Genomic DNA, 19,031 nt, shown 5'->3' with positions numbered 1-19,031 from the left:
TTCCTCTTCAGAAGCTAACATATCAATCTCTCAAGTGATCAGTCAACATCAGCAAACAGCCATCACCAAAATCTGTAAAGAGATCACATTCATCACGCAATGAAATGTAAATGAAATGTAATGTAATAATAGTTTCATTAATTAATTACATGTATGTGTTAATCTGTAGATACACTACGGCAGTGGGTTACATGCTATGCTAAGGTGTTCAGAGGCATGCAGCTGTATTACTGATGGAATAGAGTCTGTTTATTGAAACAATGCATTAGAAATTGTACTTTATGCCATGCAATAGTTATTTCATCATTCATTAATTGCCACACCCTTGGATTCTTTAGTGTCATGTGGCAACGACTGAAGATCAACCGGCTTTGTGGCCCTGAACACAGCAGTGTTAGTATCAACAAATCTCCTCTTCTGGCAGATCACAAGTGTTTCAATGACTTTAGGTGCTTGGCTGTTGTGCTCAGACAAATGTCCATAGACATTTCCTCCTTCAAAGATATGAGGCCAGGCAGTGATCTTTCTGAGTTCATATCCTGGCCTGAAATAAAACCATTATGTATCACTTGAACCACCACCAACTCATGCAAACTACAGTAATGCTTAGCTAATGCCCAATTAGGTGCAACACAAGCAAAGAGGAGGTAGAAGCTATTCCAGGATGCCATACATAGGAAGAGATATAGAAATCGGATATAGAAATGCATACTTTGGATGCAAGCAGTTTTTGTATGGACACAATATTCCATGATATCAGGTACCTTTCATTCATTATTTAGATTTATCAGAGCGGTTTCCAACTGCCTGTGGACATGGAAAATATATGCCTCCCTTTGTTGAAGCTGGTACGACAGAGTTTAAAGCACATTGAGGACATCTGCCAGGAAGTGGATGAAGAACACATTGTTCTTTGACCTCAGCTCGCCGAGAAAATGTTTTGCCTTTGACTTGCTTGTTGACTGCGAGCAAGTCTCTGCAACTTGCAAATATTCATTCTGTTAATATCATAAGTAAATTTGAAATGTTTTTAAGACAAACTTTCAAAAACTGAAAATGTAACAATGTATTTTATCCATGTATCGCCAATGTTGAAAAAGAAAATCATTACTCTCATATAAGTCTGATTAAATCTGAAATTGTTACAAAACTCGCCTTTGACAGATGACCGATGTAAGCCCTGTACCCGTTGATAAGATATTTAAGGGCTAGCAGCATATGCCCAACCCATCTTGTCCCGACAAATTTCCTTAACATCGTGTGATAGCGACTGCCATTTACAACTCGCTCAAACTCCATTGACTTTTCGTAGGAATCGCAATAGACTACATAGCACATAAAGGCAATGCACCGAGTTAAGATACTATGAAAATACCCGCGTTATTCGTGGTTATCGTTACGCGAACTGTCCAAGCGTAAGCAGTTTAACAGAACTTTCATAATACCTCCAGCTGACAAGCAAACCTGTCTGCTGATACTATGAAAGGTATACTGTTAGCCAGTTAGGCAACTTAGGGCTAAAAACATCTACCAGACCACCGGGTTGGCAACTTTTGAAATTGGACCGTCCGAGGTGAAAATAGACTATTCCGGACGGTCGGGTAGTTGGGAATTTAAAACACTGATAGTATTATATCAAGAGTGTTTAACATCTGTGATCAGTGTTTTTGTTTGTAGCCACCAAAATGTCCCTTATCAGAACAGGGTAAATCGTGTTTGAGTTTTGGGTCAAAAGCCTCATAGGCATCCAGCAGCTTACTAGTATTCGTCTCTAATGTGTGAGTTACTGAAATTATACAAGAACTATTGTGACGTCAGTGTTTGCTAAAACTATATTCTGCTCTATGCAAATGACTTCTAACTAATTGCACATCCTACAGAATCACGTTTCAATAAAAAAAAAAAAAAGAAAAAAAGAAGCGAAACATAAAAGTGCGAAAACATCTGTGTCACTGTTTCAGACGTTTTAGTATGACACTTATTTATATGCAGAATGGTATTGTGAGCAATAACATTGTTATTATTATATAGTTTTTGTACAGAACAAACAAACACGCTAGTGTTTATGATAGTTTGACAAACCATGATCTATTTTTTTCCGGTCGCTGAACTATGAATATTGACTGGATTCGATAGCGTTGGGGTATATGTGCGCATCCTCCTATACACATACTTATCTATTAAGATACCTCAAACATGAACTACATACCATTCTGAAAAATGGATATTCACAACAGCAATAAAATGTTGCTGTAAAATGCAGCCAAAGAATATAAACGACAAAACCCTTTCCACATCCATAAACATACATTTGCAACTAACAGATCGTCAATTGTACGATTGCATCTTTGTAATTTGTTTCGTGACATATTCCTAAAAAGGTAACTCAAAGCCAGATTTCCATTGGATGCTTCAAAGACATTACTACATGAACTGAAAACGAGAGAAATTTGAAAGTTTGTACAGATGAACAACATCAACCGAGGCTTTAGAAAGAAAGAGTCATCAAATGTCTCAAAGTCACGTTTTAACGTCACGTACAGTTAGTAACGTGTGTGACTCCCCATAGAGTCAATTCCTGCCTCCCACCCCCTGCCTATATAGACGCAATCAGATTGCCAAAGCGGCAGCCAGCTGTTGTGATGTTGTGGTTGTCGCCGCCGCAGGCGTCTATTCAATATTTATTACAAAGATGCTGAACTGAGTTTGAATCAGGGGATCTGGAAGTCCATGGCAGAACGTTGGTGTTGTTGTTTTTGGTAATGGGCGCTGCATGAGGACGGGCACTGTCGCGCTGGAAAACATGACTGACGTTAGCCATGGTGAGGACCACGTGCGGACGCAAGATCTCATCGACCTATCGCTGTGCTGCCAATGCCCCCTGATGTTCACCAAATCTGTCCTGACATTGTGAGAGATGCCTGCCCACATCATGACACTCTCATTTACAAAATATATGTCTGCTTCCTGTATGCATTTTGCAGCGAAGCGTTCACCTCTTCAGCGGTAGACACGGGGTCTTCGATCCTGTCTGCAGAAGATGAATTCTGATTCGCTGAACCATGCGTCACTCCTTCGTTCCGAGATTCATATGCTGTGCGCTCGACAGCATTACAGTCGTAGCTAGCGATGCTGTCTGGACAAAACCACGTATCCAACAGGACGTCTTGGTCCTTACCCTGCCTCTTGCAAACGATCTGGACCGAGATTCTGCGCAGTCCCGGTACCGAGGATGCAGTGGAGGCAGCAGTTGTGTGTGGCGGTCTTGGTGTGGTGACACGTAGTCTACCTGATCTGCGAAGGTCTCATGTTGAGCCCTGCTATGGCGGTTCCAAAGCCTGGATATGATGCTCCGGGAGACATGAAAAACCTCTGATCTGGACTCGCCTTGCTGCAATCGTCCGATGGCGTTGTTTCTCTGAGCTTCGTTCAGTCTTGAGATAATGAAATCTGTGCTGAGAATATTAACTATGGAATCTTCTCACGTCCTACTCACTAAATTTCTTATTTGATTCAGATGGCTCTTTTGCTTTTTGTTTCCTTTCATTTACGGTAGCACTGAATGGAACTAGATGCTTGATTGGCATTTTAGAAAGGAATGTAATGGAATGGAATGGAATGTTCCTATTTATTGCTATCGTTAAGGCGTTCTATGATGCTAGGGAAAGTTGTGGTGTTCATAATCATTTTCATTTGTTCTAGAAACTATGGAAACTGTTGACAACCGTACAAAAATACTGACTTCAAAGAGTCTTTTTATGAGCCAACCAGGAAACAGCTGTCCGTTTTGGACGTCTAGAGGTCATTCCTGTTACCAGGTCACCCACACCAAGAGAATGGAAGGCTTTGTTATTGAATACAAGCCAGGAAATCAGTTCAGTTCAGTGCTCTAATTTGGGGATGAACATATTGTGGTTTACTGAACCTTTGCTTACCTGTAATATTTCATTGCACGAAATATTCCTTAAAATAAATAGGAAACCAAACCTACAAGGACAGCTTTACATGTCAGCAAACACTTCACACTCCAAATACCGTATATCTCACTCACAATTCCACTATGACAAAGTTCTTCTTAAAACTTCCTCTAAGACAACAGCCACAAGTTTTGTGCAAGTGATCAGTTTTAAAATTGATCCAAAGGTATTTCGCGATACATTAGATTATACGAGACATTACGGTTTGTTGAACATGGAGAAATGAAAAGAAGCTACTCCCACGAGGTTGGTTTGACGGAAATATAGTGCAACGTGATTGGCAAGGTGAAATGAATAACAGTGGAAATATAACTGATCTCTAATAAACTCTCCCAAAAATAGAAAAAACAGATGTGTATTTTTACAAAAGTTTTTAAAGTGTTTTCAGTTGCAGCCACAGTATGGGAGCTCACATCTTCTAAAACTGGATTAACACAAGAATAGTGAACTGCGTACGCAATGCTGTTGACAACTTGGACCATTGTTTCAGGATTCATGACTAAGCTTTTGTAAGAGGCGACTAACGGGATCGAGTGATCAGGCTCACTGACTTGGTTGGCACATGTCATCGTTTCCCAACTGCGCAGATCGATGCTTAAGCTGTTGATCACTGGATTGTCTGGTCCAGACTCGATTGTTTACTGACCGCAGCCATATAGCTGTAATATTGCTGAGTGCGGCGTAAAACTAAACTCACTCACTCACTGATTCAGAATAATAGATCAGACGACATAAAGGCCAAGAGAGGGCAGAACAAGGATGATCACGACCCCAGACGACCGCTACCTACGCACCTTGCATCTGCGCAACAGATTCTTGCCTGTGACGGCATCGGTATCGAATGCGTTGGGTCGGAGCGCAGTCGGAGCGCAGCCGGAGCGTTCTGATCTGGACACTATGTGTTCTGGATTTTAGAACACTGTTCGTGTGTCCTGTATAATTAACTGAGAACACCCCTGGAAGCCCTTTGAGTGTTCTCAGCCTTATTTCAGAATACTTGACTAAGTGTCCTGAAATTTCTACAAGTTAAGATAGGACGAATGAAAACAACAATATGGAATGATTCAAAACGTAGAACACCTACCTCGCAGACTTTTAACACATGAGTTCTAAAACAGAACACTTCAGTTCTAAATATGATAAATATATTCCAATTCAGAACATGTACGGACGCGTCCACTGTTCTGTTTGAACACGTGTGGTTTAGAGTGCGCAGAGGCCCGTTGCTGACCTATGAACATCGTCGTCGAAGACTGTGCGGCGTTATCAACGTCATACTTGGCAACATTTGGCAGCTCTTCACCGACGAGGGCAGATTCTACATGTTTCATTCTGATGACAGACAACGTGTTGATGAGGATGAAGAGCTGAATGGATAGACAACTTCTTTCTTGCAGTGGATGAGACGTTTCACTATAGATTCTAACACCATTATCAAGCAAAGGATGCAAATCATACGCACGAGAAGAAAATATACATGGCGGGGGTGTGAGTTTATACAATAGAGGAGGTTGATGTGTTTTGATATGAGGTTTATTGTGATAAGAGATGACGAAGCCAGTGTTGGTTCTTCTTGATTAGGTTTGATTAGTTGATCGTAAGACGTAGGGATGTAATTAACTTGATCTCTGTTGACTGTCGGGCTGAGTCGTTTGATGCTGATTGCCTCTAAGAGTTTGTCTTGTAATCTGACCGGTTGGTTTCTAGGATGCTGATGTTGTTCCAAAGTATGTCATGGTTTGGGTGGGCTTGAATGTTTTCTTGACAGATGTCTGATGTTCCTTCATTGGCATGGTTGAGGGACCGGTACGTTTCTCCTATGTACGAGTCACCACATTCGCACTGAATGTGGTAGACAACGCGTGCATGAAGGTTCGCCTTTGTTACTTGAAGCTGGTTTAACGTTGGCTTGTAGGATATGCTGAATTGATGTGCCTCTCTGGAACACAACATCAACATTTGGCTTCCTTCTTAAATGGTCTGCGGATATGGTGGCTGATAATATTGACATTTAGTATGCTGGTGATGAACGGGGCTGATTGCTGACGTGGTAGGTTTTTCCTTTGTGTTCAGGGTGCTCTTGACTGTTCTGTTGACAAGGATAGCTGGGTATACTGATTAAGATTTATGAACACATGGCAAATATGTTCCAACTCGACTTCAGGAGCTTGGGTTGTGGAGCTGATGTTCTTTGCTCTTCTGGCTAGGGTGGCGATAGGACCTCTCTTCACTTGTAGTAGGTGATTAGATAAGTGTAGATATTGATCCATGTGGGCTGGTTTTCTACAGATACTTGTGTGGAGTTTGCTGTCGTTGTCCTTTTCTACTTGTACGTCTAGGAATGGTAGCTTGTTGTCAGTTTCTTGTTCCATTGTGAATTTCATGCTTTCACTGTGAGATGGGTGTCTATATGTCATCGTGGATGTCTTCTACTTTTCTTCTAATGATGCTTCGTCTGTTGGTCCATTTGTGAAAAGACCAACTACGTCAAAACTGATAAGTCTGCCTGTCTGTGTGATGGTGCTGATCTTCTTGCAAAATTCAGTGGAGTCTGAGATAAAGGATTTCGCTGATTTGCCCGGTGGGGCAAAAAGCCGGGCGCGATACTTGGATGGATTGTAACTCTCGCAAAACAACATTTAAACACAACCTTAACAATGCAGAAAAGAAAACATTGAAAAACATATAATCCGATCTAGCAATCACCATAGTCCCAGCAGACAAAGGCAGAGCTACCGTAATCATGGGCACCACCGATTTTACCACCCTACCTGACAACATCCTCAACGACCCCTGCATCTACAAACAGCTGAAGAAAGACCCTACCGCCCGACTTCAGTGAAGCCACAAAGACCTGCTGAAAGAACTTGGGACAAAGATCGGCCCAACTCTACATAAGCCGTGAGTTCACAGCTCCCCATCCTAGAACACCCTATCTACGCCAGAGCCACATCATCATCATTTGTGACCTCCTTTCACAAATCACTGGGGTGACCGTAAGTCACTAAAACCTTAGTGCAATGTTAAAGAATGGGAGTTGTGGTTAACCTTAGTAAAGGTTGCTTCATGACAGGTGCCCCAGGTGTTTAACTGGGCGTAGAGAAAAATACGCTGCCTGATACAATGAATTGACACCATATTTGACTAAACTGAATATATAAAAATACACAGTATGATCAGTGTGTTAATACATTAGAATAAAGATGCATTCATTGCCATAAAAATGCATATAAAATAACTGTTTAGACAGACGTACATTCCATTATTTATGAACAGTTTACTGTTGAATTAAGGGTGATTTCTACCGGTGAAACAGGCCCTGAGTTCTGTAATTGTTATGGCATGTGAAATGTGGTACGTGTACGATGTATAATTCATGTAGGTGCACGTATAATGTCATCAGGGAATGGAATATGTTCTCATAACAATATATGATTCGAACATTAATCCTTCTGCTATTAGGTATAATTAATAAGAGATTTGCGCACTAATCATGCCACATAGTGAGTGAGTTTAGTTTTACGCCGTTTAGCATTAGTCAAGTTAGATCAAGGCGGGGGACACCAGAACTGACTATGTGCATTGTATCCATATGTGGAATCGAACCTTGGTGCTCCGTCACGACGATTAACACTTTAATCACTGGGATACCCCACCATTGCTCATGGAACATAATGCGTGCTGCCGGTTACCTATATATATCGCAAGTATTGAAGAAAGACTGATCTAGAGCTATTCCCCGGGACTTCTTGTTGCTTTTGTTACTGTTTTCTAACGCGAGTACCCGGATGATGTCCCAGATGTTCTTGACTAGGTTGCCATCTCTGCTGCGCCACCCGCAAACGTCATTATAATACAAGGATATATCCTTTCATTAATGAACAAAGATTAAACGTAGTTTCGTCTTAGAATCAGTTGGAAAATATAGTCATCTTTTTCACCCATTAATACTTCCATCTTGACTATGATGATGGCAAATCAAACATTTAGGAGTTTAACTAGATCTACAAAGGTAAAATCTTTCATCTGATAAGTAGACACAAGGATGCCCCACAGCTATCAAATATCGTGTGGTTCGAGTGAGTTCTTACTCGATGCAGCCGAGTCACTTTTACTGCCATGCAAATAGATATCATTAATTTCAAATACTGTTCAGGGCCCGTCTTCCACGGGATATATCAAATCGCACCTAACAACTAAGTCAGCTGGTCACCAAATCTTTGTTCCCAGATATGAAATACAGCCACTACCGATAACGGATTTCTGTCTTGCCAACCCTCTGATCTCTATCCTTAGTCGATGTGACAGAATGATCAATGAAAACACCAGGACTTACTACAGCTGTTCCACATTAAGTAGCAATTAACAAATAACGGTTAAATATGCTAAGGTATAAAGCTACGCTGGTGTTAGCATACCTTCTTATAAAGATAATGTTTTATGGTGGCTCTGAGTATGGATGTATTATATAGCATGTCTGCGTGGGTGTTTGGTGTGATCCATCAATTGGGTGGGGTGTGTGTGTGGGGTGGGGTGGAACCTCGAGCACGAATAGTAACGAATAGTAAACAAAGTATAACTATCCATATTTTATTACGGGATTCGTAACATTTGTGTTCAATAAAATCTATCACCTTATAGGCCATTCAATCAACCATGCCAATATACCACAACTAATTCGTAACAACGACATACTTTAAAAAGAACCGATTGAATAGTACAGAACTGTTATAACGTAAATGAATTTTAAACAAAGTGAAATATTCGGGCTGGAATTGATCTTTAGCAACCCATGCAAATGGTCGACAGAGGCTCGATGACTTGACTGACAAATGCTATCGTATCCCAGTTGCTTATCTGGATGCTTTTATTGTCGATCAGTGGAATGTCTGATTCAGACACCAGACAATATTTGGTGTACATCATCACGAAGCACGCATATGAATATAGGATACACAAGATAAACAAATTGCTGTGTGCAGCGCTAAACAAACACAAACGAGTCAAGTCTAGCGCTTTTTGCCGTGAAACTCATGTACATTCTTTTAATGAAAATCACGGCCAGCATACTAATAATATCTTATATATCTATAAGCGCTTCTGTATATCACTGTATGGCGTTTTCACCTCGAAAACCGACCGTATCCGGTTGCTTGGAGCTGAAACTTAAAGTATTACCTCCTTTAAATATTTCGTCTATTTTTATTAATACAATGAATCATGAGTAATATATATATAAGCTTGCAAGTTCCTTGGACAAATTTTTGGTTGACATGCAGCTAATAAAAAGGTATATTCCACACTACAGTTACACGCGTATTTTACACGCAAGACGAGATTCATTGAGATTTGTTACGCTCTCATTACGTAAAGATAACGTAATTAAGTATCAGTTTCAGGTGTAGTATTAGCTTTCCATGTGACAACATACAAATGGTGGTGACCTCCAGTGTGTTCTGATCATCGCGTGTTCTCTCGAATTTTCTCGACATGTTGTCTCTCTCAACCAACTAGGTGACGTGTGAGTTGCTGGCCAATCAAAGTGCACCATTGCCGGTCACGCTAGATATATAAAGCCATTCAGGCACTTGCACCGTGATGCTAACAAATCTGAGAGCCGGTGGTATCAGTTTGTCAGCAAACTTGCTTATAGAGCCAGCCTTCTACTGCGATCCCAAACACACAACAATTCTTGGGTAAGTATTCAGCGAGCTGATTTGTCATCGAAGAGTGTACATGTAGCGACTGCTGCTGTTCTCGTTAAAAATAAAATGGTTCAGCTTCATCAATGTATTACAGCATCGAGTATTTGGTGGCACATAATTCCTGAGTATGCAGGTTTATTATGATTCAGTCTGCGACATAACATACCCGATTTCATGCCCATCGAACGTCTGAGGTGTGTATTTCCCTTGTGGACCGGTAATATGATAATCACTTGCACGTGGAAGATATGAAGGTCATAAGAGTTACTTCCCTTGTCAACACGTTGTTGTTGATTGGTGGTGATGGATGTGCGTATATCAGTTATTTTTTTCTCGATTTGTATATTTAGCCACGTACGGTAAGTGACTAACATTTACAACACTGCTCCGCACTTGTGTATACAATACGACATTAAACAATAATGCGTTGCATTCTACGCATTGGGGCAAGATACCTTACGTGCAACTGATTTGTTGTGCCTCAGTCTGAATCAGCTGGCACAAATATAACTGACGACTCACCTGTCGCACAAATGTGCCGGAGACCACATGTTTCCTGAATGACACCATCCAAATCAGCTACTGAATAATGTCCATGTACAATTAGATTCATTTCAATCACTCTTTTGTCCATTATTTGGATGTTCATTAGCAATTTCAGTATTTGAAAGAACTTTACTTTTCTTGTTTAACCCAAAATGATGTATGTAGTCATTCTCTTCTATAAGATATCTTTTAATGACACAGGCTCTCATCATTCATGTAGACTAGATAATGTTTAAGCTAAAATATGTTAATTTTCTCCTCAGACTTTGATAGGTCATCTACACTTTGGTTTGTTGTAAGTGGCTGCTTTAGAAATTAACGTATTCTCAGTTACTGTAACGCTTTTCATTTTCTTTAACAAAATAAGCATCATTTGTAAATCCAGTGTTATTTTCTTAAGGGGCACTGATACACAGCAATACATGTTTTGCACAATTTTGTGTTGTCAATCTGTTGGGTGATCACTCTGTACTCTAGTGACCGTGATGGAAAGATGCCCACCTTGACACAATTTCTTCAACCTTAGCAATGAGATAATAAGAACAGTGGATGCACATCACATGCTCATTATTTGAAAATGTCCTCTGTAGTTCTTGTTGAATTGCAATAAAGTATTGCAGAAGAGTAGACTTTGTCGGACATTATAATGTGTGTGTGATATGATGACTGATCCAGTCTGTATTTTTTACCTCAATATTTAACTATGTCATGTAACAATGTGATGTCTGTTGACGTATCATATAAAAAACACACATTTGATGTATTTGAATCAATCCCACCTTGCCATTCAGGGAAATCTAAAACATTAAATAGGTAAGCAGGTATATACTGTTCTTAATTAAAGTACATATCCAATGTCCAAAATTTGTTCTACAAAACTTTTTATGTCCTGAAAACAGTTTTACCTAAGTCTTTAAGGCAGTTAATACAGCGATTACTATATAAGTACTTGTGTAAGTCCACACGTTTATTTGTCATCATTTACGTGATGATCAGTTATGAATTTACAACAGGTATAATTAGTGTTAACACCACTCTGATTACCTGACAAAGATTTCCATTTAGCATTTCTCATGTCGAAAGTAAATGCAAAACATTATAAATTAAGGTCAACCATCAAAGGATTACACATTGATTTATGATTAATTCATTTTATCTTGCAAAGGGGATTTGTCAAGAGATATTGTTAATGTATGTAGATTCACTATCATAAACGGAATACACCCACACTGTGTTCCAAAGGCAGTAACATGTTTCGTATAATTGTAGCTCTGTCAAACATTTACATATTCAGACTGATATAAAGTATCCTGGTCACATTCAATATTATGATCTGTGAACATTTTTCACTGTTTTGTTCTTCTTTTTTATTTTACAGAAGGTCATTGAGAACTGCTCATATGATGTTTTAACTTAAAGACTTGGTTAGGCAATGATAAACTTGTTACTTCAATTTGCCTACCGTATGATTTTACATTTCATGAAGTATATGTGTAAATAAATGTTAGTGTACAATGCCTGATAAATGTATATAACAGTGTCCCACAATTGTGCATGTACCCTGTGACTCTGCAACACTGTAGGAGATAAAAGATAAGATGACAGCACATTCAAGGACTGCAAGAATACTGGTCAAGAGCAGGCCATTCGTTTCTCTAACAAAGTTCTGTTTCTGTCACACAGATAAACAAAATTCTTACTGCAAAAGATGGCAGCTAAAACAGTGCAGGTAGACAGCCCTAGAGTGACGTACTCGGACAAGTACATCGAGAGTCAATACAGCTATTACACAACCAGTGTGGAGCTAAAGGGGAACCAATATGTGGCCACGCCTGTGTCCACCCAATACACATTCCGGACCAAGAGGCAAGTGCCCAGAGTTGGTGTGATGCTGGTCGGGATAGGAGGAAACAATGGCACCACTGTGGTTGCAGCCACCATTGCCAACAGGCTGGGTCTGAGTTGGCACACAAAGGATGGCCTCAGACTGGCTAACTACTTTGGATCCATCACCCAGGCCAGCACAGTGTGTCTTGGGACAGGGCCACAAGGGGAAGTGTATGTCCCACTCAGCCAACTCCTGCCTATGCTCAACCCTAATGACATTGTCTTTGATGGTAGGTGGATTGTTTAATATACCAAGTTGCGCATAATGCAAAACCAGCCTTTCAGATTGGTTTATTTCTTGTACTTTTGACTGATTGTCAGTTAATTGTCCTTAAACTTTCTTTCCATTTCTTTCATTATGTGGAGATATGGTCAGTCAGAAGTTTTCCAAATCATTAAAATGGTCTTATGTCACTTGTTTTCAGCACAATCATTGCAAAATATTGGCAATATTTGAAACTGTCTTTCACTGGAAAAAGAAAATACGAACAATTTTCAGTTATTCTTAGGATTATTTTCTATATCGTTAGACACTTGATTTCTGTCTGGTACAAGTTTTTGAGTAAATGCAAGTGATAATTTTCTTTCTCGTCTTCAGGTTGGGACATATCTTCTATGAACTTGTCAGATGCTATGGCACGAGCCAAGGTGCTGGATTACAACCTTCAGACCCAGCTTCGCCCACACATGGAGAAGTACAAACCCCGCCCTTCCATCTACATCCCAGACTTTATTGCAGCCAACCAGGTGGAACGTGCAGACAACGTCCTGTCTGGAACCAAACAAGAACTTGTGGACCAGATTCGCCAAGACATCAGAAGTTTTAAAGACAGTAGTGGAGTTGATAAAGTCATTGTATTATGGACGGCCAACACAGAGCGGTTTTGTGATGTCTACCCAGGTCTTAACGACACAACAGAGAATCTCCTCAACAGCATTCGGAATAATGCTGATGAAATCTCCCCATCAACCCTTTTTGCTGTGGCGTCCATCTTAGAAGGTGTCACATACATCAACGGGTCCCCACAGAACACTTTTGTTCCTGGGGTGGTGGAACTGGCAGAGAAGAAGAGGGTTTATATCGCTGGGGATGACTTTAAGTCTGGCCAGACAAAGCTCAAATCTGTACTGGTGGACTTCTTAGTAAGTGCAGGGATTAAACCTGTCTCCATTGTCAGCTACAACCATCTGGGCAACAATGACGGCAAGAACTTGTCTGCTCCGGATACATTCAGGTCTAAAGAGGTAAGAGTTCCTTCCTATTTTGACCTTAAGGGATATGTTGTCTTTGTAGGTGGCAGAAGGGGTTTGAGGTAGGGGAAGCGAAGATATTGTGGATTGAAATATAACCAGGCATTGTCAATACTTCCAGACTGCACATTTTTTCTGGAAAACAATAATTTTGGGGTGTATTAACATCCCAAACTGTGTTCCACAGGAGATATCACTTGTGTGAGATCAGACAATATCTCCTTGGAGATATCACTTTGAGAGTAGAGTTTGCACAATGCCTGACAATGCTATGATGTCATGAACTTGATGTCACAATGCTATGACATAGTTGCACGCCAGTGCTTTGTTCAGAGATGTACATTTTTCATTGAAAATTAATGAAGAATGGTTTGGGATAAATAGAATCTCTCCCTCGTGTCTACTGATATCATTTATATCAACACTTGTTGTTAAATGGAAAAATATCCCCGGCAAGCCTGGGATGTGTGTTACTTTATCACCTTGTGTTGATATGTTTGTGTAGACATTTGTGTGAGATTCTCTATGTATCACTGTGACTGTGGTTTTGTTCTCATGTATGTCTCCTGTGCTTATGTCTGACTAATGCTCAAAGTCTAACATGTCCACATATAGTCTCCTGCCAAGTATCTTCCTCACTGGATGTTCCCTTATATTTGATAAATATTTTACTTCTCTCCTGGCACAGGATGTTTATATGGGAATCACGAGAGGCACAGATCAAGTAGAAGTGCATTTAGAAGTGTAGTAGTGTTCTGAAGTGTATGTGCAAGTTTGTATTCCATGACTTCATGTCTTGTTTCCAGATCTCCAAGAGCAATGTTGTGGATGACATGGTTCAGTCTAACCGCTTGCTGTATGACGAGGAGGAGAAGCCGGACCACACAGTCGTCATCAAGTATGTGCCATATGTTGGAGACAGCAAACGTGCGATGGACGAGTACACTTCTGAGATTATGATGGGTGGCACCAACACCATTGTCATCCACAATACCTGTGAAGACTCCCTGCTTGCCTCACCTCTCATCATTGACCTCATTGTTTTGGCAGAAATATGCGAGCGTATCCAGTTCAAAGTGGAAGGACAGACTGAGTTCCAGAACTTCAATGCCGTTCTCTCCATCCTCAGTTTCTTGTGCAAGGCCCCACTAGTGCCGCGAGGGACACCTCTGGTGAATGCTCTGTTCCGACAGAGAGCTTGTATTGAGAACATCTTTCGAGCGTGTATAGGACTGTCCCCAGTGAACAACATGTTGATGGAGTACAAACATGAACACATCGATGTGCCATCCAAAGTTGCTTCTCCTTATTCGAACTTGGCTTCTATGAAACAGAAGGCTCGGGATCAACTGAACGGATTCTCACAAAATGGTGTTACAAGTGATGAGAAAACTAGCAGTGATGAGGGGGAAAAGTAACAATCAACATTGTGTTAAATATATTTTTACCTGTGAAATGTTTTTTTTTTTTAAATATTGTTTCCAACATTTTGTAACAGTTTACTTTTTTTGTTGATAATGGATGCTATATGCATGCACAGCCCTGTAACAAGAAGAACATAACCAGTATGTTCGAAGTATTCAGTCATCATTGTAATACATATACTTGTCCAAAAGTGCAGGGTGTCTGTCAGTGATGGGTTTTCAAATGTTTGCATCTGCTCGCTGCCCTTGCCATTTATTTATAGAGGAAGTGATCTGCATGCTACAACCGCAACATTTCTGTGTCTATTTATGCTCTAATACTGACAAAGAAGTCCTTTCAGTCGTAAATGCAAGTCACATTGTAGTGTTGATGACAAGACAGTTGGTGAGATGAAACATTCTCAGTTCTGCTTCAACAGTAACAATGGAATGTATCTGGAATTGCAGAAGCTTGAAAGTGGTTGTGCTTTCAATATTCGTTCAGCTAAAGGACACTTCCCTTCTCTTAACCAGATCTGGTGAAAGAGTGTTGCCAGGGAAAAGTCATGATTTGTCTTGAAACATTGTGTAACACTATTGATATGCCCTACATCTCAGATGTTACCCACCCAAACTTTGCTGCCTGATCTAACAAATAATAAGCTGCTTCAGATGATGCTGATATTTGTCTTATTGTTGGCAACTATCAGATGAGGAGAGGATCAAAATGAGAAGATTTAGAGACAGTTTGTCTGCCATTTTTTTTAATGCTGTTTGACATCCTCACTTGAATGTCCAACTCAAGTCTAAAATTACTGGTCATGTCAAGGTTGCCTTGGCTGTAAAATTTGCTCTGTTCTTGGCCCAGTTATATTGCATTGTCTTCATTTTGTAGAAATATATTTTGCAATAATAAATCTTTATTTCTGAGCATTATTGTCAGTATAACGTAGGGCTCTGTTTCATAATTTAAGGTGTCAAGAAAAATCATCATAATAGTAAGTTGAGCACAACTAAACATTTACAACAACTGTTCTTGTCAGATTTAGCAAGACAGGCAAGGGACTTCTGCAGCTATGAATTGTATTTTTCAGTATGTTTTGCATATATCCAACTAGATGGGCTTGTTAGGTCATAGAGGTGTTTGTGTTCATATACCTATTGTGAGAGCCATGTTGTTTCATTTGAAAACAAATAACCCAAAGAACCAACATATTGTTATATTTTATGTTGTGGATCAAAATTAAACTCTTGCTTCAACTATGGAAGCAATTTTTGCCAGGAGTTGTGACATTTTGTAAGTTTACAAGTGCTTGTTAACGGATGTGTTGAAGTTGTATGTGTATCTATTCCCAGTAAGTTGTATACTCCCTAGTAGCAGTGTGTGAAATAATTTCGAAATATTCCTACCCAGTCAGACTAGCTATGCTTGAAAGTTACTTGCCTACAAAATAATTCAGAAACCTGAAATCTGAACGAAGAAACCAAGCAAATGATTTCACAAATAGATGAGAGTAGGATGTTGTTGGCATGACCTGGGTTTCGTCATTAAGCTGCTAATATGACGAACAGTTTTATCGGGCCATAATCTTGCAAGACTTAAATGTTTGTTGAAACTTGACAAGTCAGAGCAACTGATACATTTGCAAAATTCCCCCATGAAAATTCACTAGGCAGTTGAGCCAGGGAATGGGGAGATTTACTGGCCCGACTGGATGTTTACTTGCCACTGGCTATTTCGCACACAGGCTACAGTAGCAATGGAGGCACATCGCATTTATCAATAGAGATAAGATGTTTGTTATAAATTTGTTTTAATGATGCATTGGTGAGAATTTTTTTTATATGTTCTTTGTTGAATTTTTATTTATAAAATTTCTTTTGTGTGTAGAGATATGTTTATGTATTCCTTGAAAGTGATGGTTTTTAAAAAATACGCAAACAAATATACCCAAGGCTGAACTGACTCAGCTGACTCTAATGTTTAGCTCAGGCAACAGTTTGTTTTTTTGTTTTGTTTTACAAATGTTGTTTCTAAGCTCTTAACTTGGTTAGAATAAAACTGTATAACACAATTGTATAAGGGCGTTTGTATTCTCTAAGTCATTTTATTGACTCAGTACTGTACAGTACAGTGACCAGCTAATCCTCTGTTTGAAGTGTTATCAGGCTGTCCTGGTGTGTGAGAGGGAGACATGAAAGAATGGCTGACCCATTTGATTACATCTCTTCATTTGGACCCATGAAAAAACTGGGTGGAGGTATTTATACACCCCTATATAATTTAAGGCTCCATTGCTTCTAGAGAATAAGACAGCTTTCCTATTAAATTTGACTCTCTTGTTCAGTATGAGACACAGTTTGATCAGAAGTTTTTATCTTTTTTAACAAAGGTTAATTTATTCAGAACATGCATTCCACCACTAGCCTGCGTGTTATGTCTAGGAACAGGGATATGGTGACACTGCCAGTACTATTTACATTTGGAACTAGTCATGTCATTTTGTGTTTGAGGAGTCAGAAATGTAGAAACATGGACATCAACTCTGGTTAAACTTTCTAATCAGAAAATCAATGTAACATCAGTATTTAGAAGTTGTCTGGCCTTTATGTAGTGGGTCATTGAAGTACAAGACATGTCATATTGAAACAGTATTGAAGCTCCTGCACTGTTTGTTTTATTTTCTACTGTACCTGTATTGTTGTTTTTATAACTTGTTTCTTTATTAGTCAGTTTCGTCTTTTTGTATCACTGTAACATAGTCCTGCCCTTAGCTGCTTGTCATCTAGACTTAATGCATGATCATCCATCTCACAGAACACTATACTAATGAATCGGAAACAAGATATTTAGTCAAGAGTGTCAGAACACATTTTTATACTGAATTGATTTAGAGTACTTTTTGTTTTTTGTTATGTGTAAGGAACCTGGAATATGCATGTAGTGGTTATCAGCATATGTTGTTCTTCATGACATATATTTTCATATCTGACCAATTACCTCGTGTCCCACAAATGTATTTTTTCAAACAAGCAGACCTCTAGAACTGAAATTTTACATACTTACACAGCATTTTTTTTATGTTCAAATCAAATAGTTTTGAATCAACAAACTTTGTTGACATTGTATACTGTGGAAATAAGTTACTATTTTCAAGTGATGAAGTTGGGAGTATTTTACATTTCTAATTGTTTGCAATATTTGTTTTGAGATATTTGTAATGTGACTGCTAATTTTTAAATATGTTGTTTTTGCAAAAACATGTTTTTTGAAATGAAATACCAACATTAGTGAGGTTAGTTTTGGGGACTGGTTTGTTAAGGGGAGCGAAATGGGTTATGACAGAACAGGATGTGTGAAGAAACAAATGTGAAAGATTGTTTAACATTTACATGTTTGAGAGTTTTAGATTCATCAGAACAAAATGTATTTCAGTGATTTCTAAAAAAAATGAACCATTTTTAATGGAGTTTATGTAATAGTGTTGGGATTCTATACATGGGGTTAGCTGCTTTGTATTTGCTGCTTTGTCTCCATGTAATGAATTGTCACATTTGCTGAATAAACCAGTTTCTCGGACTGAACAAACAGTGTCTGAGTCCTCCCTGTCAGGGTTATAAGAAATCTGTGTACATCACTGGATTTAGAGGTAAAACAACTGACATTTTGTGCCCAGTGGTGTAAGGCCCAATCTTTTGTAAGATTCAGACTTTAGATGGTATATGCATACTCCTTTCATGACTTTCTCTTTCATAATTAGTGGCTGGTCCCACTTGTCCCAGGCTGTCAACTACAACTTAAACCTCTAGACAGATGTTTCGTGAAAAGAACATGGATTTATAGATAGTTTTGTATTGACTCTTCATTGTAGGAACATTAAAGGATGGATGTAATATTGCTGATATCATCTTAAGCCAATATCCTGACTTTACATGACAACAGTCATAAGGGGAGGTGGGGTAGCCTAGTGGCTAAAGCGTTCGATCGTGACACTGAAGATCCAGGTTCGATTCGCAATGTTGGTACATGGGAAGCCCATGTCTGGTGTCCCCAGAATATTGATAAAAGCGACTCAAAACGAAACTTGTTCATTCCCTCACTGAATAGTCACGTATAGTTTGGTCTTTGTTTCCTTTTCTTAAGAAATCATTTTACGAAATATTTCCGTTCCTCTAAGTGTGTATATGTTTGGTATATGTTTTGTGTAATATGAGCGAAAAGTACATGTTCCCAGTATCAATGCTGCCCTTTACTGCTACAT

At 39.3% G+C, this 19,031-nt stretch overlaps 1 protein-coding gene across 2 annotated transcripts; it reads left to right on the top strand.

Moving 5' to 3' along the window:
- The first annotated feature begins 9,529 nt into the window (after window positions 1-9,529).
- LOC137261005 (inositol-3-phosphate synthase 1-B-like) lies at window positions 9,530-18,358 on the top strand. 2 transcript variants are annotated; one of them, XM_067798615.1, is made up of 4 exons: window positions 9,530-9,673; window positions 11,912-12,345; window positions 12,714-13,360; window positions 14,173-18,358. In XM_067798615.1, the coding sequence occupies exons 2-4, from the start codon at window positions 11,937-11,939 to the stop codon at window positions 14,782-14,784; spliced, it is 1,668 nt and encodes a 555-aa protein (XP_067654716.1). In that variant the 5' UTR covers window positions 9,530-9,673; window positions 11,912-11,936; the 3' UTR covers window positions 14,785-18,358. The 2 variants fall into 2 exon arrangements, with proteins under 2 accessions (XP_067654716.1, XP_067654717.1); XM_067798616.1 differs by lacking the exon at window positions 9,530-9,673 and adding an exon at window positions 10,018-10,041.
- The last annotated feature ends 673 nt before the right edge of the window (window positions 18,359-19,031 follow it).

This window comes from Haliotis asinina, chromosome 14 (genome assembly GCF_037392515.1).
Source record: "Haliotis asinina isolate JCU_RB_2024 chromosome 14, JCU_Hal_asi_v2, whole genome shotgun sequence".
NCBI classification, from domain to species: domain Eukaryota; kingdom Metazoa; phylum Mollusca; class Gastropoda; order Lepetellida; family Haliotidae; genus Haliotis; species Haliotis asinina.
This window is presented reverse-complemented; position numbering and strand designations above follow the sequence as displayed.